This window comes from Myxine glutinosa, chromosome 1 (genome assembly GCF_964187855.1).
Source record: "Myxine glutinosa chromosome 1, kmMyxGlut1.1, whole genome shotgun sequence".
NCBI lineage: Eukaryota > Metazoa > Chordata > Myxini > Myxiniformes > Myxinidae > Myxine > Myxine glutinosa.
In genome coordinates this window covers 79,239,481-79,265,043 of record NC_136261.1, presented here as the reverse complement: position 1 = coordinate 79,265,043, position 25,563 = coordinate 79,239,481, and the positions used below count along the sequence as shown (strand labels likewise).

Here is a 25,563-nt window from a genome sequence, read left to right as displayed (position 1 = left end):
CTATATAACCCATCACAAAAAAGCCCCCAAGAGGACTTGCCCCCGAGAGGACTTGAGGACACGCTGATGAGAGACAGGACTTGAGGACTCGCTGATGAATGGAGGACTCGCGCGCACTGATCAACCAGGAGGACTCGTTGACGAGCAGGAGTTGAGAGCGTCAAAGAACATTGAGAGATACGCGGGTGAAGAAAGACGCGCATGAACCGGAATACGCGCTATTATAAAGTGACGCTTGGTTGAGCTGGAGGCCGAGCCGCGTACAGTGCATTAAGTCGCGCAAGTGATAACGGCTGTGTAATCGCCAGCCGCGCTGAGACACGTGCATTTTCCCTTATACCTCATCGGCTGCTTTGTTTGGGAGACGCGCTACGAGGTTCCTTCACCACCTGCTGCCATCTTCGCGGGACGTGCTGGGACCGTGGAGAGCCGGACGGGGCCGTTCCTGGACGACCACGTCGACGCGTTTGGCTGAACATCAACCCATCTGCAATTCCCTGTGTGAGTGTGACGGGCCCAAGTCTGGGTGGGAAGATAAGACTGTCTAAGTGCTGCTCTGTGTCTCTGCGTCCCGATCATTGTATATACGTGTGGGAATAATTAAACCTGTGTTCTTCCTTTTTCCATTCGATCGTTCCTGTGATTTCCTCATTGGCTAAGCATGGTACGAATAGAACCGCTGGAATCGGGTTCCACTACGTAAACTGCACGGACCACGTGGTACTCAATCCGCTCGGCGCACCCAAACAACACGTGGCTCGTGCGAGGCTTGCTTCCTCGCTTCCGTGGCGGCACAGGGATTTAGGTACGAGCGAGACTTGGTCCCTAAACCCTACTCTGCGTTTTGCCCGTAAGAGGCGTTTCAAGTCTCAGTTCCGCCAAGCCCAGAAAGAACAAGGGGATGAATCCCCCCTTGGTAAGGGGAAGAAGGGCGGCGGAGAACTGTAACAATATATTGTTTACAAGATCGAGGCTCATGTAAGAGCTAACATTAATCACACAAAAAAAAAACAGACACACAAAACATACAATAAAGGGAGTGGGAGACAAGATGGGGAGAGAGAGAGGGAAGCACACAAGTACAACAGCAGAGAACAGGGACATCGGGAGATCTGTAGGAGGGAGAGGGCTTGGGGGGAGGGGAGGGGGGTGGGGGAGCGGAGAGGTATAAAACACATGGACACTGCTAGGACTTCCAGGAAAGAAGTTGGTATTTCAAACAAGTGGATCTGGGGTGAATTAACGGGCAAGGTTTTGGATGGGGGAGATGGTGGTGAACAGCTGTTTTAAAGACCTGGAGGGAGGAGTGGGATTGAAGAGAGTGAGGGAGTTTGTTCCAGAGGTGGGAGAAAAGAGGAATGAAAGAGTGAAGGTGAGCAGAGAGTATGCTATATGCTGAATTTTGTGGGTGCCATTGGAACCATCTCTTATCTTCCCCCATTCAAAACCTTGATCTTTTCTACCCCCGTTAATTCACCCCAGATCCACTTTTTTGAAATTGTGACTTCTTTCCTGGAAGTCCTAGCAGTGTCCATGTGTGTTTTAGCTCTCCAACCCCCCTCCCCTTCCCATCCCCCTCCCCCCCACAGATCTCCTGATGTCTCTGCTCTCTATCTTGTTCTCCTGCTCTCTTTAACATATGTTTTATGTTTTATGTGTCAGTTTGTCTTTTTGTGATCAATGTTAGCTCTTACACGAGCCTCGATCTTTTATACAAAAAAAAAAAAAACTGATGCCAAAGTCTGGCCAAAAACAGATTTTGGAGTCTGTATTAGGTGTTGGCAAAAATACCAACTACAAAGAAGTTTCCAATGAATATGAGAACTACGTGCATGGTGGCTGAGGATCTACTCAGAGATGCGGTCGGGCAAGGTCAGCTAAAGCGCCATGATCTTCTCTCCACTGTGCTGGAAGACCTGGCATCTATAACTCGCACTGCAAAGATGTGGGTTGATGTCTTCGTAAAACCACTACTTATAATGATTCTGTATGTAAAGGCTAACGAGAAGGTGATTGGCCTCTTAACCTACAAGCAGTTAAACTCATGATGCCTTACCGTTTTGCATCCAGGCAGTCATGTATGCAATATTGGAATGCCAAGGAATGGGGTTGACAATTTACCATTCTGAGATGCTATATTTGCATCAAAATTCTCCACCACAATCTGCACTTGACCATTTTCAGCATTTGAAATCGCTGTAAATCTTGAATTTATGCAAATTAGCCACGTGATACAGACAGTACATTGATTATGCAACATCAAACTTGTCTATAGTGAAGACCTGAGTGAAATATACAATACCTGTATTTAGCAGCCTGACAATATTTAAAGACTATTTGGGTATTTGTTCAGGCCAAAATTTGGTATTTTGGTGGCCATTTTGTTTTATGCCAATCATACTAAAATACGCAATTTTCCATCTGTCTGTCTGTCTGATTGTTTTTTGACCACGATACATTCCATTGTTACTTATCCAATCTCAACCAAACTTGACAGGATGAATAAGGGTTACATAATGAAGGTTGTAGTGCATTCAATTTGCCCCCCCCCTACCCAGGGGGGTTTTCTCCCCCAAGCAGGTTTTCCCCACCATTTCCGCCAATGGGGTTGCGTGTTGAGGTGTATATCTATGTTAAATTAGCTTTGTCGTGGCGTTTTTCCAAGGACGCTTCTAATAACAAACCTAATGATAATAGCATAATATTAATGTTATTACAAAACAATATTAATACTATTTATATCAAACCTCCCCAAGTGGTTTTTCCTCCTTGAACAAACGTCGAGTCAACTTTCATGGATAGCTTATCATGGCGTTTTCGTGGGAGCAATGGCCCAACGGCCTCTACCAGAAGTAAAAATATTATAAACCACAAACACGTATGATGAGGTTTTTAAACAGTCGCTAATGCTGTTCATAACACTAAATAAAGAAACTTGGAGGAATCCCGATATCCGTGAGGTAAGTTTTACTTACAGAACTGAGCGAAGATCTACTGTAATCTATGCACCCCACAGCCACAAGAGTTGGAGGTGTGCTCATTTACCAAGCTGCTAGCTAGCGCTTGCCAAGCCAGCCGTTCCTTAACGGTTTTGAATGGAGTGCTTGCTCGAATGCTTAAACCACTTGGCGATCTCTTCACAAGAAACTTGGTAAATGAACACACACCCAATGTTCTTGAGACCCGACCATAGATCGACTGTAATCTAGATACCCCAAAGGGGAATGACCCTTCCTGCCCCATCCACAGTGAGCGGGTGTACTCGTCATACTAAAAATGAAAAACTATGGTTATCTCAAATTGCCCAATGCTGACAGAGGTCCAGTAAAATTATTTTTTCAAATTGGCTGTCATGAGAAGCAAAATCCACCAAAAAAAAAAAACAAGACTCCAAAACAAGATGATGATCTGAAAACATGGTTTGGTGACAACATTTCGAGGTGCCAGCGAACCTGCTCATTTCATCGTGTCACATGATGCTGTTCATCAACTAGAGATGAAAGGTTTGTGTGCAGTAGGTTTGCCTTAGTATTCCATGAACATAATTACTGCTGACAAACTGCACTTAAGAATAACCTTCTGAATATCTCATCATTAAGTCCCGTCTTACTCGTATCTCCCCAAATTATTTATCGTCCCGAATGTGCCCAATCTTAGACGCAAGGGTAAACCCATGAACTCAGCTGACTTTCCAACCTCCAGAATTTATTTTCCTGCATGATTTTGACATCGTTGTGCAGTGCACAAAATTATCGCAGGAAGTTCACGTTATCGCCAACACGCCCAGAATTGTGAAATTGGCGCTAGTCACATGACCACTGCCAAAATTCTCCAGTCAATTGATAAAAATTACGTCATAATGGGGTTCATAAAATGACCCATCTAAGTTTACAAAAATCGATTTATTCGGGTTCCAAAGGCTGTTCGTGTTGAGAATTTGTAACGTAACGAGACGATTTTAAATCCGTTGTAAACACATCGTTAATTAGTACACACAGGTCGAGAAATCCTGGCAGGTGAATAAAGTTGTGACGTCATGTCGTGTCGTTTCATGTGTCGCAGTGAACATACGGCCACCGCCCCTTGGAAGGTTGATCAATTTAAAGGAGAAGTTGACAAGCACCTACAGGTTAAAAAAAAAAAAAATACGATGATACTTGGAGATGACAGGTGAAGATAATAGGCTATATTAAGAGTAGAATAGCACTCGGTGGAGCAGATACCTCCACCAAGTTAAACAGCTTATGTTTTCTATCCCACTGATTGGCCGGATCTGGATTCGGACCTGAATCAAAATCGAATCGGCCTGTTCCTGTCACCTACCCAACTCATCACCAAGTTTAGTCATAACTCGTCCACCACGTTTTTAAATATCATGATATATATATATATCGCTTTTCACCCGATCTCTCAATGGTGAAGAATCACTTAAAAATTAAACAATTCTCATATCCGAATACATATTCAGATCTTCACTAAAATAGAATCGATTATTCCTTGTCCCACACACAACCTGTCCACCAAGTTTCGTCCAAATCCGTCGACAACATTTTGAGATATCCTGCAATGTATCGTTTTTGGCCCGATCTCTCAATAGTGAAGAATCACTTAAAAAATAAATAATTCTCGTATCTGAATCCATATTCAGATCTTCACCAAAATCGAATCGATTATTCATTGTCCCACACACAACCTGTCCACCAAGTTTCGTCCAAATCCGTCGACAACTTTTTGAGATATCCTGCAATGTATCGTTTTTGGCCCGATCTCTCAATCATGAAGAATCACTTAAAAAATAAATAATTCCCGTATCTGAATCCATATTCAGATCTTCACCAAAATAGAATCGATTATTCATTGTCACACACACAAACTGTTCAACAAGTTTCGTCCAAATCCGTCCACAACTTTTTGAGATATCCTGCAATCTATCGTTTTTGGCCCGATCTCTCAATATTGAAGAATCAAAACATAAATAATTCTCGTATCTGAATCCATATTCAGATCTTCACCAAAATCGAATCGTTTATTCATTGTCACACACACAAACTGTTCAACAAGTTTCGTCCAAATCCATCCACAACTTTCTGAGATATCCTGCTATGTATCGTTTTTGGTCCTATCTCTCAATGGTGAAGAATTACTTTAAAAAATAAATACTTCTCGTATTTGAATCCATATTCAGATCTTCACCAAAATCGAATCGATGATTCATTGTCAAACACACAAACTGTTCAACAGGTTTCGTCCAAATCCGTCCACAACTTTTTGAGATATCCTGCTATGTATCGTTTTTGGTCCTATCTCCCAATGGTGAAGAATTACTTTAAAAACTAAATAATTCTCGTATCTGAATCCATATTCAGATCTTCACCAAAATCGAATCGATTATTCCTTGTCACGCACACAACCTCTCCACAAAGTTTCATCCGAATCCGTCCATAACTTTTTGAGATATCATACACACAACCAGACAGACAGACAGGTGTAAAAACAGAACCTCCGTCCCACCTTGGGTGGCGGAGGTAATAATGTGCACCTGCTAACAAGCGTGTGCACTCCTGGCATCTGCCAGAAAAGTGTCCCGTGACCTCCTGGCCCCGCTTCCTTTTCCATTTTTTGTTTTTATTTATCATTTTCCACATCGCATGTGCTCCGTACTCCCCATTCCTGCCGAGTTATGTTCGAATTGTGGACGTGGTGTAGACGAGACTGTCAGAATTGCTTCCTCCTTGTATTCCATATTGAGAAGTGAACCCCGTGCTGATGCCAGCCACTCTTCGTATGGCCTAAACTAATCTCAAGCAAAGAAACTCAGTATTATTGACTGTGTTTGCGTTACTTGGTTTAAAAAAATGAGGCCCTATAGCATCCCAAACAGTGTGAATGGACCAAGCGAGAAACGACCACCTGCAACCGTAGCTTCGTTGACGATGTTTTCAGAAGGTTCACCACCTGCCCATGCGTGAGGTCCTTCACGGATTGTCCATTGATACTCAGCAGCTCGTCACCAATCTATCAAAACATAAATCAAAATAAACTATAAATCTGCAATTATTTGCTGCCATTGGTACTATCAGTATGCTTCTGACAAAATAAAATTAAGCAAACAGAGTAGGTTTCTGATTTCATCCCAAGTTGGCTCAACCCAAAACCCGAAAAAGGGTGTGAAAGGTATTTTTTACAAAAAGGATGACCCACACCATTCCAGAATAGCAGCCATGATGTGCATACTTCTAAAGATAAGCACACATACCAGACGAAGAGCCAATCATTTCTAGCCGAGGACAATATGAGCTATATATCATTTCACGACACTACCCACAATGCATCAGCTCAAGTGAACGAGGGTCGGCTACGAGAGTGGGATAAAAAAAAAATTGTATGTAAGATCGAGGGTCGTGTAAGAGCTAACATTGATCACAAAAAGACAAACTGACACATAAAACATATGATAAAGGGGGCGGGAGACAAGATGGGGAGAGAGAGGGAAGCAGACAAGTACAACATTTGAGAGCAGGGACATCGGGAGATCTGTGGGAGGGAGAGGGCTTGGGGGGAGGAGGCATGGGAAGGAGGGGGGAGGGGTTGGAGAAGTAAAAAGCACATGGACACTGCTAGGACTTCCAGGAAAGAAGTCGGAATTTCAAAAAAGTGAATCTGGGGTGAATTAACGGGGGTAGAAAAGATCAAGGTTTTGGATGGGGGAGGATAAGAGATGGTGGTGAACAGCTGTTTTAAAGACCTGGAGGGTGGAGTGGGATTGAAGAGAGTGGGGGAGTTTGTTCCAGAGGAGGGAGAAAAGAGGAATGAAGGAGTGAAGGTGAGCAGAGAGTCTTGATTTTGGCAGTTTAACCATAAGAGGATTGCAGGCAGATCCTGTGCGACCTGTAGGAATATTTGGGGGACAGAGCCCAGAGAGAGCTGGGGGAGCAAGGCCGGCGAGGAGTCGGTAGAAGAGGGAAAGACCACCAACCTGCCTGTGGTGAGTAAGTGAAAGGCCCTCAGAGTTATCTTCATCGCGGAAGATTCCAATGATTCTGGAAGCTTTGGTTTCAACAGCGTGAAGCTGAGCTCGGTGTGAGGCAGGAGCACCAGCCCAGAGATTGAAACCAATTTTGAAATTGAAATTGAAATGCTGGGATTGAAAATGGAAACAAACAGGGATTGAAACGCTGTTTGAAAAATCTTGGCCGCATTCACCGCAACTCATTCCATTTGGATGAACATGAGATGATTGAAAAAGCTGGAGAGCAAATGCAAGTGCTTTTGATCACCTTGGCACAAGATTAGATTTGCCGTGCTGTATATTCTCTGTACAACAGACAAAGCAGCTGACGCGGCCTTCATTAGCCACACATTTTACAAGAGAACATTTGTCACCTTTTGTGGAGGAATTGGGCATCACTATTATGACCTGGCGTGCCTCTTCAATGCAGTAATTGCCTTTTAAAATGTCAGATGCAAATTAGTATTTTTATCATGCTCATTGGCGAGGATGAAAGGCTGTTGTAGTTACTGGTACAACACGACGATGATGTCATTTATCGTAGGAATCCCCAAAAATAAAATGTGCATGAAAATCCATCCATGGATCAAGCAGGATTGTGTGAAGGGTGGTTATCTTACACTTACCTTGTACCTGTCTAGTCTTAGGTTCCATTTCCGACCTCACTGTAGACTTTCATGGTTTGCAGGTAGAGTGTTGCACCACAAAGTACCTCGGATGGACATTAAGCTGGCATGACCTGATCGATGTGAAATACACCATGGTATCTTTTGACAAAGTGTACGCTGTCTTGGTTCGAAATTCATGCCAGAACCGAGAGGGGACTTCGCATCAACAGCACAACAACCCTCCCTGCAAATAATGCAAACCAGAAGCGACTTGCCTCACACAAATGAATGAATGGTATCTCACACCTTTTCCTCAAGGTCATCTGCCATCACCTAGGAAATCAGCCAACATCACCGCTTTACACAAAAAATGTGCAAAATCAGATCCTAGCAACTACAGACCAATCCGCCTTCTCCCAATAATCAGCAAAGTCATGGAATCCATCATTGCTTCGGATATGAAATCTTTCCTCTTCTCCAATGGCTTGATCTCTGACCATCAATTTGGTTTCAGACCAGGTCACTCTACTCTGGACATGTTGCTTCTGCTGTCTCAACAATGGATGGAGGTCCTCAATGCCAAACAGGAAATTAGAGCCGTCTCCGTTGACATATCACTTGCCTTTGATATGGTCTGGCACCCCGCTCTGCTCACCCCGCTCTGCTCACCAACCTCTCCTATGGTATCCATGGAAATCTCCACACATGGCTTGCGGACGTCCTCTCTAGTCATACTCAACGTGTGGCCCTGAATGTGTTTCTCTCATCTCCCCTTCCTGTTCAGGCTGGAGTTCCCCAAGGCAGTGTTCTGGGCCCTGTGCTTTTTCTGGGCTTTATCAATGATCTCTCCGACTCTCTGGAAAATCCTCTCCATCTCTTTGCTGATGACTCCACTCTCTGCTGCTCCATTCCTCATCCCTCAGATCGGCAGTCTGCAGCCTCCTCACTCTCTGCAGACCTGGACAAAATCACAGACTGGTCAAACAAGTGGAACATGTCTTTCAATCCTGACAAATCTCACACTCTTACGATGTCTCTCCGAAAAGACCGGCTGGACAACCCTCCCATCTACTTTCTGAACAATCCTCTCCAAGAAGTTCTGTCGCTCAAGCTTTTGGGTCTCACTATCTGCCATGATCTTTCTTGGGAAAACCACATTTCCAATCTGGCCTCTAAAGCCAGTCGCCGACTGGGCATGCTCCGTCATGTGAAGTCCTTCCTTGGCACACCTGAGCTCCTCACCACATACAAGACTTTCATCCGCAGCTCAATGGAATACTGTTCTGCCGACTGGGCCGCTGCTCCTGCCTCACACCTAGCTCGTCTTCACGCTGTTGAAACCAAAGCATTCAGAATCGTTGGAATCTCCCGCGATGAAGCTAACTCCGAGGGGAGGGATAAAGGAACCGCCAGGTAGGTAGGTGGTCTTTCTGTCTTCTACTGACTCCTCTCCGGCCTTTCCCTCCCAGCTCTCTCTGGGCTCTGTCCCCCAAATATTCCTTCAGGTCGCACAAGATCTGCGTGCAACCCTCTTATGGTTAAACTGCCAAAATCAAGGCTCTCTGCTCACATTCACTCCTTCATTCCCCTTTTTTCCCGCCTCTGGAACAAACTCCCCCGCTCCCTTCAATCCCACTCCTCCCTCCAGGTCTTTAAAACAGCTGTTCACTACCATCTCTTATCTTCCCCCATCCAAAACCTTGATCTTTTATACCCCCGCTAATACACCCCAAATGCAACTTTTTCAAATTCCGTTTTCTTTCCTGAAAGTCCTAGTAGTGTCCATTTGCTTAATGCCGTGTACTCCACCCCCCCCCCTCCCTTCCACAGATCTACCGATGTCCCTGTTCTCCACTGTTGTTGTGCATGCCTTTTCCTTCCCTCTCTCTCCCCCTCTTGTGTCCCGCTCCCTTTATTGTGTGCTTTGTGTGTCCGTTTATGTTTTTGTGTTTAATGTGTTGGCTCTTAAACGAGCCTCGACTCTGTATTAAAAAAAGAAGAAGGATGAATTACGTTCAGAAGGTTCGTCATCCGAGTGAGGCTGCTTTATACTGTAGTCACATTCACTGACCTCAGGTTAAAACAACAATGTTAATAACCTGGATCGTCTTTTACCCGAGGCCATCTAAAAAGTGGTGATTCGAACCTTTGCGCTATCCCTCCTCCTCCTACTCATTTCCCCTTGTGTTCACCATTCATTCCCCTTTTATTTTTCATCATCTTCCTCCAATCTCTCTCAAAAAAAGTCCCTACCAACGCTCCTTTTCTTTATCCCTCCTCTTATCAAATACCCTTTCCCTCCACATTTACCCCACCAACATATGCAATAATGTAAATAAGAGTTGTGACGTTCAAAAGGAAAAAGTTGGTGCTAAGGACAAATGCAATGTGTAAACTATCATGAGTCAAAACTGATTTGCAGACTGCTTGTTATACCTCTCATGCAAAGTAAATAAATACTTAAAACCTCGAATAACTCAGATTAGTACGTCACCCATGATTGATCTCCGAGCAACATTTAAGCTCAAGTGGTGAATAAGACTATAAAATGGGTACAACAGTGTCCTGTTGATGAGGATATGGCTGGGATCTTTGTCGTTGCCGATTTAAATCCAGCTTAAAGCAGCAGAATAAAGAGTTTGGATTCTAATATTCAGAAGTCAAGCAGAAGTCAGTCAACGGGGAATTGCCATTTCGCAGTTGGATCGTAAGCAAAAACCCAGCTGGCCCATTAATGATGGTCAGTGTGAGGCAATCTGCCTGCTCCACCTGATCTGTTCTCTTTTTGATGTTTGTCCGCTCATTGTGGTTGACTTATTCCGTTGCCTTCTTACAGGAGGTCGTTCTTAATATGGATCTGACCCTTCTATACACTCCACTGAAATGAACACACACACACACACACACACACACACACACACACACACACACACACACACACACACACACACACACACACACACACACACACACACACACACACACACACACACACACACACACACACACACACACACACACACACACACACACACACACACACACACACACACACACACACACACGTTTTGGGGGGGGGGGGAGCATATTAAAGTGGTTGTATTATCAAATTTGCGAATCAAAGCACTTCTGCAGCATGTATTGCGAGGGGAAGCATTTTATTGCCCCCCGTCGCACCGCGGAGCGAAAGGGGGACTATGGTTTTCCCCTCCGTCCGTGTGGGCGTGCGTGTGTACGTGCGTAAGCGAAGGACAGCATTCGAATTTGGTGTGTGGGTGCAACCCACGTCAAAATCCAATATGGCCGCCGCCATGTATGTCTGATGCCATGTCTGTCTGAACCTTGTGAGCTGAATATCTTGAAAAATAAGCGAAGTACCAACATCTAATCGGGTGTGTGGGTGTATCTCGGCACAAGGAAGAACACTATTGAAAATTGGGTCGCCACGTCAAAATCCAAGATGGCCGCCGCCATGTATGTCTGAACCTTGTGAGATGAATATCTTGAAAAATAAGCGAAGTACCAACTTCTAATTTGGTGTGTGGGTGTATCGAGGCACAAGGAAAAAACGTGTTTAAAATTGGGTCGCCACGTCAAAATCCAAGATGGCCGCCACCATATATATGTCAACCTTGTGAGCGAAATATCTTAGAAAAATAAGCGAAGTACCAACTTCTAATCTGGTGTGTGGGTGTATCTAGGCACAAGGAAGAACGCTATTGAAAATTGGGTCGCCACGTCAAAATCCAAGATGACCGCCGCCATGTATGTCTGAACCTTGTGAGATGAATATCTTGAAAAATAAGCGAAGTACCAACTTCTAATTTGGTGTGTGGGTGTATCTCGGCATAAGGAAGAACGCTATTGAAAATTGGGTCGCCACGTCAAAATCCAAGATAGCCGCCACCATATATTTGTCTGAACCTTGTGAGATGAATATCTTGAAAAATAAGCGAAGTACCAACTTCTAATCTGGTGTGTGGGTGTACCTCGGCATAAGGGAGAACGCTGTTGAAAATTGGGTCGCCACGTCAAAATCAAAGATGGCCGCCTTGCGTCTTCCACTTTGTCAACTCGCATCACTTCACCGACGAGGGATCTAGGCGGCGTAACGCTTGTTAAATTTGCTTTACGTGACCTTTTGGCAGCAGTGCTGTTCCAACGGTCTCGCTTTTTCACGTCATTTCCAATTTGCCCCGAAGGCAAGAGGTCAACCGCAGTGTGTTGTGGATTGGCATCGTGCGATGACCAGACAAGATGACGCGGATATGTACCCCTCCCCAGAAGGTCATTAGTGAGCCAGCTGGGTTTTCATTTGAATATTTGACAATTCCCCTGACATGAGATCCTTTCAAAAAAACTTAAAATCCAAATCCTTCATACTGCTACCTCTCAACCTCCCGGATTCCAGCCCAGTGCCATCACCACTCGTCGACATGATACCAAAATGGGATGCAGATGAAACACCAAATTTTGGAGAAGGCAGCATTTTTGAGTTCGTCATGCCAGGAATGATAAAAACCCTGTTTTTTTTTTTGTATACAGAATCGAGGCTCGTGAAAGAGCTAACATTTATCACACAAAAAAATCAAACAGACACCCAAAACATATAATAAGGGTAGAGGTAGACAAGATGGGGAGAGAAGGGGAAGCACACAAACACAACATTTGAAAGCAAGGACATCGGGAGATCTGTCGGAGGGCTTGGGGGGAGGAGGTGTGGGAAGGGGGGGGAGTGGAGGAGAAGTATAAAACACAAGGACACCTCCAGGACTTCCAGGAAGGAAGTTGGTATTTCAAAAAAGTGAATCTCGGGTGAAATTAGTGGGGGTAGAAAAGATCAAGGTTTTGGATGTGGGAAGATAAGAGATGGTGGTGAACAGCTGTTTTAAAGACCTGGAGGGAGGAGTGGGATTGAAGAGAGTGAGGGAGTTTGTTCCAAAGGCGGGAGAAAAGAGGAATGAAGGAGTGAATGTAAACAGAGAGTCTTGATTTTGGCAGTTTAACCATAAGAGGGTTGCAGGCAGATCTTGTACGACCTGTAGGAATATTTGGGGTACAGAGCCCAGAGAGAGCTGGGGGAGCAAGGCCGGAGAGGAGTCGGTAGAAGACAGAAAGACCACCAACCTGCCTGCGGTGAGTGAGTGAAAGGCCCTCAGAGTTAGCTTCATCGCGGGAGATTCCAATGATTCTGAAAGCTTTGGTTTCAACAGCGTGAAGCCGAGGTAGGTGTGAGGCAGGAGCACCGGCCCAGAGGGGAGAGCAGTATTCCATTGAGCTGCGGATGAAAGCCTTGTATGTGGTGAGGAGCTCAGGTGTGCCAAGGAAGGACTTCGCATGACGGAGGATGCCCAGTTGGCGACTGGCTTTGGAGGCCAGATTTGAAATGTGGTTTTCCCAGGAAAGATCATGGCAGATGGTGAGACCCAAAAGCTTGAGTGACAGAACTTGTTGGAGAGGATTATTCAGAAAGTGGACGGGAGGGTTGTCCAGTCGGTCTTTTCGGAGAGACATTACAGCAAGAGTGTGAGATTTGTCAGGATTGAAAGACATGTTCCACTTGTGTGACCAGTCTGATTTTATCCAAGTCTGCCGAGTGAGGAGGCTGCAGATTGCCGACCTGAGGGATAAGGAATGGAGCGACAGTGAGTGGAGTCATCAGCAAAGAGATAGAGAGGATTTTCAAGAGTCAGAGAGATCATTGATGAAGACCAGAAAAAGCACAGGGCCCAGAACACTGCCCTGGGGAACTCCAGGCTGAACAGGAAGGGGAGATGAGAGAAACCCATTCAGGGCCACATGTTGACTACGACCAGATAGGAAGTCCGCAAGCCATGCATGGAGATTTCCATGGATACCATAGGAGGAGAGTTTAGTGAGCAGAGCGGGTTTGCCAGACCGTATCGAAGGCACGTGATATGTCAAGGGAGACAGCTCTAATTTCCTGTTTGGCATTGAGGACCTCCATCCATTGTTGAGACAGCTGAAGCAGCATGTGCAGAGTAGAGTGACCTGGTCTGTAACCAAATTGATTGTCAGAGATCAATCCATTTGAGAAGAGGAAAGATTAGATATCCGAAGCAATGATGGATTCCATGATTTTGCTGATAATTTGGAGAAAGCCGATTGGTCTGTAGTTGCAAGGATCGGTTTTTGCACCTTTTTGTGCAAAGCGGTGATGTTGGCTGATTTCCAAGCTGATGGCAGATGACCTTGAGAAAAAGAGAGGGTGAAGAGAACAGAGAGAGGGAGTGAAAGAGCGGCGGAGCAGGATTTTAGGACCAGTGGCTGATGCCGTCAGGTCCAGTTGCAGAATCAGAGTCGAGGGTTGACAGATACTTTTCCACCTTGTCAGGAGGAAAGGACACAGAGTCCAGGAACAGCTGGGTTCGACTGGGAACGGTGGGTACAGAGAGGGATGGGTTTGGGACACAAGATTTCGAGGCAAACACAGAGTTGAGGCAATCCGCTTTTTCACGTGCGGAGTCAGCTGTGTAGCCATTTGAGGTAAGGGAGGGGATGGCGGGAGAACAAACTACAGAAACGGATTTGACCAGACGCCACCAGGATTTGGAAGAGGGAGACAGGTTTGAGATTTCGGTCTTGAGAGTGGAGAGATATTGTTTCCTGGCTCTCCTGAGGGTGGAGCCTGGACACACACTTGTTTCCGGCTTTGTGAAAGGAAATGAGATTTCCTTCCATTGGATTTGCTTTCCAGGAGGCGAAGGCAAGTTGTTTCTGGGCAATTGCCTCACCACAACACCGTGTACCATGAACGGGAGGAAGGGTATGACAACTGAAGGCGAGATGGGATAAATCTGTGCATGAGAGAGAGCAGTTGACTTTGGAAGAATTCCCAGGATGAGTTGATGTCAGAGGTGGTAGAGATGGGAGACCAGTTCAGATGATTGATGGCTGCTTGAAGACCGTGCCATTTGGCCTGAGTGAAATGCCAGACTCGTCGACGCTGAGGAGACTCTCTGAGAATGGTCAGAGGAATGTCCACTTTAACAAGCACATGATCCGATGAGCCATTTGGAGCAGAAGAAGAAAAGCAGACATTTGCAGTGAAGTTAGTCATAACCAAGTCCAGAAGAGAAGATGCTCTGTTGCCTGAGATCCGGATCGGGAAATTGACAGATTGTGTCAGTCTCAGTGAGTCGCAGAAGTCCTTTGCTGAGGAGCCATGGCTGGTGAGAGAGGTACCCACAACCAGCCAACTGGCATGGTGACAATTGAAATCACCACATATGAGGAAGAGAGAGTTGAGATGAGTAGATAGAAGTTGGTCCATATTATCAGAAAGCGAGATGTAGATGGAGTCATCACTGTTTTGTGGACGGTACAACACACATATGAATAAAAGGTGGGAGCGAAGGGGAAGCCGTAGCCAGAGGTACTCCTGGGGGTGAGGTGGAGAGAGGGCATTGCAGGGCGAGTGAGGAAGAGAGTTTTTCATAAAGATAGAAACCCCACCTCCAGGACGATGCTAATGACAACCTTTCTTCTTTAACTGGCACAGAATGAGTCTGTACAAAAACAGGTTGAAAACTTTGCTGCTCAGTGTTGGAAGAATTGTCCTTGAACAATCCACGATGTAAATGTTGAAACAAAGAACATGTAGCATCACTTAGTCAAATGTGACATTGCAAGTCGATTGTTCTGTGTGGAAAAAAACAAAACAACAAATCCTCAAAACAACAAGAGGAATACATGTCCCCCTACCATGTTTCAGTTCAATATCAGTAAACACGTCCCTTTATTTTGGCGGGGTACAATGCCACGTCCAGTGCCGAAAATAATAATAAAACTAGATGGTATTCATAGAATACTTCCCCTGCACAGTCAACTTGATGTGAGCCAATTCTTCTGTTTTTGAAGGTTTTTTTTTCTTTGATCCAATATGGCTGCTAGACCACGTGAGCGATAACATAAATTTACATCCTCTATTATAATTGTTGGGTAGATCATGCTCAAGAAATTTCAAACTGATCAGACTAAGCATTGTCCTTGTCGAATTATGATGTTGAAGGAGCTGCGCTCCAACGCGAGTCGAAAGAATTGACGCGACCAAAGACGGAATTCGTCCGAGTTGCTTTATTGAAACAAAACAGCTCAGGTATTCTGACAAAAGCCCGTTTATCGGGCAGCAATATATATACACATTTATGTCGGGAAGTTTGCCCGGCAAAAGCTATACCGGGCATGCCCGGGTGTCAAGGGCGAGCCTTGGAAAGGCGAGTCTGGACCTGCCCGGGCGTGTTTGGCTGCGGCCTGGCAAGTCGAGGCTGGGCGTGCCCGGCCGCTCTGGACGAGCACTGGAAAGGCGAGAGCGGGCATGCCCGGACGCTCTGGGCGAGCCCTGGAAAGGCGATAGCGGGCATGCCCGGACGCTCTGGGCGAGCCCTGGAAAGGCGATAGCGGGCATGCCCGGAAGCTCTGGGCGAGCCCTGGAAAGGCGATAGCGGGCATGCCCGGACGCTCTGGGCGAGCCCTCGAAAGGCGAGAGCGGGCATGCCCGGGAAAGACGAGACCGGGCGTGCCCGGGAGGTTCGGGCGTGCCCGGGAACAGTGAGTCCGGGCATGCCCGGGAGAGGCGCGTCTGGCCGTGTTCTGGCCGGTGCAAGGCGATTGTGTGCATCCAGCGGTAACCGCTACACACGCCCCTCCAGAATCGACCTGCACCGGCAGGGTCAATTTAAGGGGGGTCCGGATGACCCGGCCGAAGCGACCCCTGGAGGGTCGTGGGGAGGGGTCCGACGTGGTGGTGGGTGGTCGAGCGGGGGGGACTGTGGACGGGGGGCGGCCTCGCCGCGGAGGAAGGGCCAACCGTGGTGGTCGGTCGACGTCCATGTGCGCCGGTTTGAGGCGGTCCACAGAGATCCGGTCCGACCGGCCGCCAACGTCGACGACGAAGGACTTGTCGCCCCGTCGCAGGACCCGGAAGGGCCCGTCGTACGGCGGCCGGAGTGGCCCCCGGTGCGCGTCATGACGCACAAAGACGTACTCCGCTGTGCGAAGCGCCGGGGGGATGCAGGACTGGGGGCCACCGTGGCGGGACGTTGGCACGGGGGCAAATCGGCGGGCGGCCTCCTGGAGGTCCGAGCGCTGGTGTGCGGCGGACCAGGGACTGGTAGCGTTGGGCACGAACTCGCCCGGGACGCGGAGCGGCTTGCCGTAGACGAGCTCGGCGGCGGACGCCCGGAGGTCCTCCTTGGGGGCCGTGCGGAGGCCCAAAAGGACCCACGGCAGCCGGTCGGTCCAACCGTCGTCCTGAAGGCCGGCCATGAGTGCGGCCTTCATGGAGCGGTGAAACCGCTCGCACAACCCGTTGGCTTGGGGGTGGTAGGCCGTGGTGCGGTGCAGCGTGACCCCCAACGAGCGGGCGACTGCGCCCCAAAGTTCGGACGTGAACTGTGGGCCGCGGTCGGACGAGATGTCCGCCGGTGCGCCGAAGCGCGCGACCCAGGTGGCGATGAACGCCTGCGCCACGTCGGCGGTGGTGGTGGAGGTGAGGGGCACAGCCTCCGGCCACCTGGTGGTCCTGTCCACCATGGTGAGCAGGTGGGTGAACCCCCGCGATGGGGGCAGGGGACCCACCAGGTCCACGTGGACGTGGTCGAAACGCCGTGCAGGCACGGTGAAAGGTGCCAGCGGGGCCTGGGTGTGGCGGTGGACCTTGGCCCGCTGGCAGGCCGTGCAGGCGTTGGCCCAGTCGCGGACGTTCCGTCGAAGGCCGTGCCAGACGAAACGCGCCGACACCAGCTTCTGAGAAGCTTTCCGGCCCGGGTGAGAAAGGCCATGGATGGAGGCGAAGATGCGGCGCTGCCAGGAAACGGGCACGATGGGGCGAGGCTGGCCCTGGGAGACGTCGCAGAGCAGGACGGTGCCCGCGAAGGGGATGTCGGCCAGGCGGAGGCCCGTGTCCGCCGCCCGGAGGGCCTGCACCGAGGTGTCGGTGGTCTGGTCGGCCGCCATGAGCGCGAAGTCCACGCCGAGGTGGACCGCGTTCACGCTGGCCCGAGAAAGACAGTCGGCCACAGCATTGTCTTTGCCGGCGACGTGCCGGATGTCCGTGGTGAATTCCGACACGGCGGAGAGGTGGCGCTGCTGGCGGGCCGACCACGGCTCCGTGACTTTGGCCATTGCGTAGACCAACGGCTTGTGGTCGACGAAAGCCGTGAACGGGCGGCCCTCCAGGAGGTGTCGGAAATGGCGAACGGCCAGGAATAGACCGAGCAGCTCGCGGTCGAACGTGCTGTATTTTAACTCGTTCGGCTGGAGCTGCCGGCTGAAAAAAGCGAGTGGCTGCCAAACACCGTCCACCCATTGTTCATGGACGGCGCCCACCGCGTAGTTGGAGGCGTCCGTAGTGAGGGCGATGGGCGCGTTGAGCACCGGGTGAGCCAGCAGCGTTGCGTCGGCGAGGGCCCGTTTTGCGCTCGCGAAGGCCGCGTCCATGGCCGCGGACCAAACGATGTCATGCTTGGCCGGCTTGCCCCGGAGGGCCTCGTAAAGGGGCCGCATGAGCTGAGCAGCGCGGGGCACGAATCGGTGATAAAAATTCACCATGCCGAGGAACTCTTGTAGGGCCTTGATGGAACGGGGACGCGGGAACGTGGTGATGGCCTCAACCTTGGTCGGCAGCGGCACGGCCCCGGTCTTGGTGATGCGGTGGCCCAAAAAGTCAACGGTCATTGTGCCGAAGTGGCATTTGGCCGGGTTGACAATTAAGCCATGCTCGCTGAGGCGACCGAACAGTGTTCGGAGGTGGAGGAGGTGCTCGGCGCAGGACGTGCTGGCGACGAGGATGTCGTCCAGATAGACGAAAAGAAATGGCAGGTCGCGCAGCATGCCGTCCATTAAGCGCTGGAATGCCTGGGCCGCGTTCTTGAGGCCAAACGGCATCCTCAAAAATTCGAACAGGCCGAACGGCGTGATGACGGCCGTCTTCGGGACGTCGGCCGCCCGGACAGGTACCTGGTGGTATCCCCGTATCAGGTCAATTTTGGAAAATATGACCCGTCCCGCCAAACGGGCGGAAAAGTCCTGGATGTGCGGGATCGGGTACCTGTCGGGGGTGGTAGCATCGTTGAGGCAGCGGTAGTCGCCACACGGGCGCCATCCGCCCCCCAGCTTTGGCACGATGTGCAGTGGTGAGGCCCACGCGCTGTTGGGGCGCCGCACGATGCCGAGGTGCTCCAACGCGTCGAACTCGGCCTTTGCCACGGCGAGCTTGGCCGGGTCGAGGCGGCAGGCCCTGGCGTAGACCGGGTAGTGGGTATGTGGTGCTCGATCCCATGCCGCACTGCGACGGCCGAAAACGTCGGCCGTGTGAGGGCCGGGAATTCCGCGAGCAGGCGAGCGAACTCGTTCGCCTTCGGGAGGGCGCACGCCAGTTCGGTCGACGCGGAGCTGCTCATCGTGCATGCCAGGGAGCTGAAGGTCTCGGCGTTGACAAGGCGACGACGTTTGACGTCGACCAGTAGCCCGTGCGCGCAGAGGAAGTCGGCGCCCAGCAAAGCCATGGGGACGCAGGCGGTCACAAAGGTCCACTGAAAGCGCTGGCTGCCGAAGCAGAGGGTGACGTTGCGCGGGCCGAAAGTGCGTATGGCCGAGCCATTAGCAGCGACCAAAGAGGGGCCGCAAACGGCGTCCCGCCTGTCCTGCTCGGAGGCGGGTATGACGCTCAGTTGGGCGCCGGTGTCACAAAGGAAACGCCGCCCGGACGCTTTGTCCCGAATAAAAAGCAAGTTGCCCGAGTGGCCGGCGCTCATGGCTGGGAATGAACGCCGGCCCGGCCGTTTCCCGACTTGCCGAAAGTGCACGGGGGTCGGCACGTCTGAGCCTTGTGTCCGAACCTGGCGTGGTAATAACACCACGCCTGGTCAGGTGGAGGCCCCGGCCGTCGTGTCGGAAGTGGTCGGTGCGGCGTGGCGGCCGCCAGTTTCACCGGCAGTTCGGCCTCCAACCGCGCAGGGCGCTCGGGCGTCGTGGGCGTCGCCTCGGACGGCGGCAGGCTCCAGGTAGCCGCGCCGATGTGTTGGCCCGCCGAGGAGATCTTATCGGCTTCCCTGGCGAGGGCGCGGGGATCGGTGATCGACGTGCCAGCCAGGGCGAGGCGTACCGGGTGAGGCAGCTGGCGAAGGAACAACTCGCGGAACAGAAAATCCGGAGAGTGCTCACCGAGCAACGAGAGCATATAGTCCATGCACTCGGACGGGCGCGTGTCGCCGAGCTCGGGCAGGTCGAGCAGGCGCCGTGCGCGTGCCGCCGGTGAGAGGGCGAAAGCGTCGAGGAGGAGCGTCTTCAGCGCGTCATACTTGTCGGCAGCCGGCGGGTGCTCGAGGAGGCTCAGGGCGCGGGCCGCGGTGGCGGAACCGAGCGCTGCCACGACGTGGTGGAAGCGGGTGTCGTCCGCGGTGATGCCTCGCAGGGCGAACTGGGAGTCCGCCTGGGCGAACCAAACAGCCGCGTGAGCCTCCCAGAAGGAAGGCAGTTTAAGACTCACTGCCGTGTCCATGTCGATAGGTCACCAGTGAAGGAGCTGCGCTCCAACGCGAGTCGAAAAAATTGACGCGACCAAAGACGGAATTCGTCCGAGTTGCTTTATTGAAACAAAACAGCTCAGGTATTCTGACAAAAGCCCGTTTATCGGGCAGCAATATATATACACATTTATGTCGGGAAGTTTGCCCGGCAAAAGCTATACCGGGCATGCCCGGGTGTCAAGGGCGAGCCTTGGAAAGGCGAGTCTGGACCTGCCCGGGCGTGTTTGGCTGCGGCCTGGCAAGTCGAGGCTGGGCGTGCCCGGCCGCTCTGGACGAGCACTGGAAAGGCGAGAGCGGGCATGCCCGGACGCTCTGGGCGAGCCAAGGAAAAGCAATAGCGGGCATGCCCGGACGCTCTGGGCGAGCCCTGGAAAGGCGATAGCGGGCATGCCCGGACGCTCTGGGCGAGCCCTGGAAAGGCGATAGCGGGCATGCCCGGACGCTCTGGACGAGCCCTGGAAAGGCGAGAGCGGGCATGCCCGGGAAAGACGAGACCGGGCGTGCCCGGGAACAGTGAGTCCGGGCATGCCCGGGAGAGGCGTGTATGGCCGTGTTCTGGCCGGTGCAAGGCGATTGTGTGCATCCAGCGGTAACCGCTACAATGTCATAATTAAAGCACCAATGACGTCATCATTAACAAAAATTATTCCCCATGTGGAGTTCTTTACAATGAGCCATGTCTCAATTTTCCATGCAGCGGTTTCGGAGATATAAAGGTGCAACGTTTTCGATTTTTCCAAGATGGCACCTGTACAACGTGACCCATGACATCATAATTATGCATAACAAAAATCTGCAGGTGGAGGCGCTCCTATGGTGAAAATTTCGTGGCAATCGGACCAACGGTTGCCGAGAAAATGGATTTTAAACATGCAGTGATTTAAAAAATCCTGGGATCATGTACTGGGCTCCAAATGCACAGGGTCATGGACTAACACACAGGCGTGAGGCCTTTCTCATGGAATGATGGTGCATTATTTTAATTGGGGTGGAGTCAGACCAGCTGTCCAGCCAATGGGTGTACAGCAGTGCGGTGGAGTCAAGGCAGCTGCCCAGCCAATGGGTGTAAAGCAGTGCGGTGGAGTCAGTGCAGCTGTCCAGCCAATGGGTGTAAAGCAGAGCGGTGGAGTCAGGGCAGCTGAAAACTGACCCATGTATAGTGTGTGATATTCTCTCTAAGTTGAAAAAGGGCATAACTCCATGAAGAATTGGGGAAATGCCCCGAAATTCAAAAGCATTCTGTAACTTATCAAAATAAAGCTATGTACCAAGTTTCACTTAAATATGTTAAAGGGTATTGGGGGAAAATGTCTAGGAAACCACAGGTGGGACAGACAAATGGACAGACAGGTAGACAGAGCAAACCTATAGCCCCCCCCCCCCCCCACGTTGGGGACTAATAAATTCACGGTGCTGAACAAATTAACGTATGTCATGAACTTCTACATTATACTGTCCACATGGTGACTTTCACGGCTTTCATAATGTAACAAGTCAGGAGACGACGATGGTTCACAAGCGAGCGGTATTCAATGATAAAGGACGGGCTGCAACCGAGGCAGGCCCGGAAATGTCAAAACGAAGGTTACTGACCTTGAAATGAGATATAAAATAATGTATAATCAGTTATGAGGTTAATTAGCTACACAATACCGAAAATTCGGTGAAAAATGAAATGAAAAAAAAAAAAAACGGGGGAAAAAAAAATGAAAAATCGAGCTCGGTGGGGCTAGACGCATGAATTTGGCCTATAAACCAAATATCGAAACCCCTGTCAGATTCCACCAAACCCCTCGGAGAAGATGTAGCTTGAACTCGATTACCCCCTAAAAAGACATCTTTTTCGGGTGTGGCTCCGTCCACAATGGGCGCAATAGGCCCACTCTTGGCAGGACACAACTAGATCGTGATATCAACCTCCCACCCAAGTTTCATCAAGATCGGATTATATGGGTAGTTATGCTGTGGACGGACACACACACACACACACACACACACACACACACACACACACACACACACACACACACACACACACACACACACACACACACACACACACACACACACACACGACGAATATAGTGGTCACTTGATAACCCGTGAACCAAAAACAAGAATGACCGCACTGTGGGCACAACCTGCAACAAAATCCGGTAACGGGCCAATTGGGAAACACGCATTTAATGCGCTATTAAACAATTAACTCGACACCTCTTATCCATGTCACCCTCTCCACGGTTCTATCAGAACGAGGCGATTCATCACACTGTCACGGACTGCTTAACCCCAATATTTGGCTGTTGAGAAATTATGACACCACCTTTTTTGTAATTTGCTAACGTAACGCTTGATTACCATGTGTTCTGACGGGCTTGATTAACCTTTCAGATTAATCGACATATCATATATTATTTTTAGGGTACCCTCATCGTGAATAACACGCGAACCAAACAAACCCAATGGAAATCTGACGCAACAAACCCAGGCAGTGTATAATCAGCAGAGGCCTACAGGCCTAATTTGTTAGGCCCACCAGAAAAACAAGATGCGGCCATATCTTTTTGTCTTGGTGCTGTGGTGGGTGGAGTCAAGCAATACATGTGGGTGTGATCCGGTAGCTGTCCAACCAATGGGTGCACATTTCAAAAAGACTAACAAGACTTCGACCCCCTAACAAGACTAACAACAACAGCAACGCAAAGCCCTTGAAGACATGCGACATGCGACATGCGACATGTTGCAGGTAAAAATGTTGCAAGCTTGTCTGCAATCATTCGAGGTCTTGGAGGAGCTGGCATAAATGTCACAATTAAAAGAGGATAAAAACAGGGCAATGGGTAAATGCATGAAGGACACAGAAAAAACAACAAAACTTGGCCCTTTTCTGCCATCCACCACCAGGTGCCATGGACTCAAAATAAAGGTCACCTTGCCTTAGCATAAAGAGTAATTTGCATTCATATTACAATAGATCACCAAAAAGCAGACATGAATGAAGGAGTGTTTATCTTGTAATTTAAAATGATATGGACTGTACTTGTATCCTCTTTTCCCCTTCTCTCCATCTGCAAGATGATTCCTGAACACATACAAGTGTGAGTTGGGTTGGAACAAATTCACTTTCATCCAGTTGTAAAACAAACAAGTGTGCGCGCGCACACACACACACAAACAAACACACACACACACGTCACACACACACACACACACACACACACACACACACACACACACACACACACACACACACACACACACACACACACACACGCACGCGCACACACACACACACACACACACACACACACACACACACACACACACACACACACACACACACACACACGCACACACAGCCACGTACACATACACGCATGCAGACGGGCACGCACACAGACAGACACACAGACAGACAGACACACAGAACGACACGCACACAGACAGACACGCACACAGACACGCATGCACACAGACACGCGCACACACAGACATGCACACACACAGACACACGCAAACGACACACAAGCACGCACGCGCACAGACAAGCACACAAACGACACACAAGCACGCATGCGCACAGACACACATGCAAACAACACACAAGCACACACGCGCACACACACAGACACGCACAGACAGACACGCACGCACACAGACAGACACGCATGCACGCACGCACGCACACAGACACGCATGCACGCACGCAGACATACATGCACGCAGACACGCATGCACGCACGCAGACACGCATGCACGCACTCACACAGACACACAGACACGCATGCACGCACGCACACAGACACGCATGCACGCACGCATGCACGCACGCACACAGACACGCATGCACGCACACAGACACGCATGCACGCACGCACACAGGCACGCGCACACAGAGACACGCACACAGAGACACGCACACAGAGACACGCACACAGAGACACGCACACAAAGAGAGAGACACACAAAGAGAGAGACACACAAAGAGAGAGACACACAAAGAGAGAGACACACAAAGGGAGACACACACAAAGGGAGACACACACAAAGGGAGACACACACAAAGGGAGACACACACAAAGGGAGACACACACAAAGGGAGACACACACAAAGGGAGACACACACAAAGGGAGACACACACAAAGGGAGACACACACAAAGGGAGACACACACAAAGGGAGACACACACAAAGGGAGACACACACAAAGGGAGACACACACAAAGGGAGACACACACAAAGGGAGACACACACAAAGGGAGACACACACAAAGGGAGACACACACAAAGGGAGACACACACAAAGGGAGACACACACAAAGGGAGACACACACAAAGGGAGACACACACAAAGGGAGACACACACAAAGGGAGACACACACAAAGAGAGACACACACAGAGAGAGACACACACAAAGAGACACGCACACAAAGAGAGACGCACACAAAGAGAGACACACACAAAGAGAGAGACACACAAAGAGAGAGAGACGCACACAAAGAGAGGCGCACACAAAGAGAGACGCACACAAAGAGAGACACACACAAAGAGAGAGACACACAAAGAGACACACACACAAAGAGACACACACACAAAGAGACACAAAAAAAAGAGATACACACACAAAGAGAGACACACACAAAGAGACACACACACAAAGAGAGACACACACAAAGAGAGACACACACAAAGAGACACACACAAAGAGAGACACACACAAAGAGAGACACACACAAAGAGAGAGACACACAAAGAGAGAGACACACAAAGAGAGACACACACAAAGAGAGACACACACAAAGAGAGACACACACAAAGAGACACACACAAAGAGAGACACACACAAAGAGAGACACACACAAAGAGAGACACACACAAAGAGAGACACACACAAAGAGAGACACACACAAAGAGAGACACACACAAAGAGAGACACACACAAAGAGAGACACACACAAAGAGAGACACACACAAAGAGAGACACACACAAAGAGAGACACACACAAAGAGAGACACCAACACAAAGAGAGAGACGCAAAGAGAGAGACGCAAAGAGAGAGACGCAAAGAGAGAGACGCAAATAGAGACACACGCAAATAGAGACACACGCAAATAGAGACACACGCAAATAGAGACACACGCAAATAGAGACACACGCAAATAGAGACACACGCAAATAGAGACACACGCAAATAGAGACACACGCAAATAGAGACACACGCAAATAGAGACACACGCAAATAGAGACACACGCAAATAGAGACACACGCAAATAGAGACACACGCAAATAGAGACACACGCAAATAGAGACACACGCAAATAGAGACACGCAAATAGAGACACGCAAATAGAGACACACGCAAAGAGAGAGACACGCAAAGAGAGAGACACGC

At 49.6% G+C, this 25,563-nt stretch overlaps 1 protein-coding gene across 1 annotated transcript in view; it reads right to left on the bottom strand.

The window, feature by feature from the left end:
• Nucleotides 1-25,563, bottom strand: part of PATJ (PATJ crumbs cell polarity complex component) — a 327,659-nt gene that overhangs the window by 26,196 nt on the left and 275,900 nt on the right. Inside the window, 1 exon segment of the mRNA XM_078771907.1 lies at nt 5,911-6,015. Within this exon segment, the coding sequence (XP_078628033.1) occupies nt 5,911-6,015 (105 nt within the window).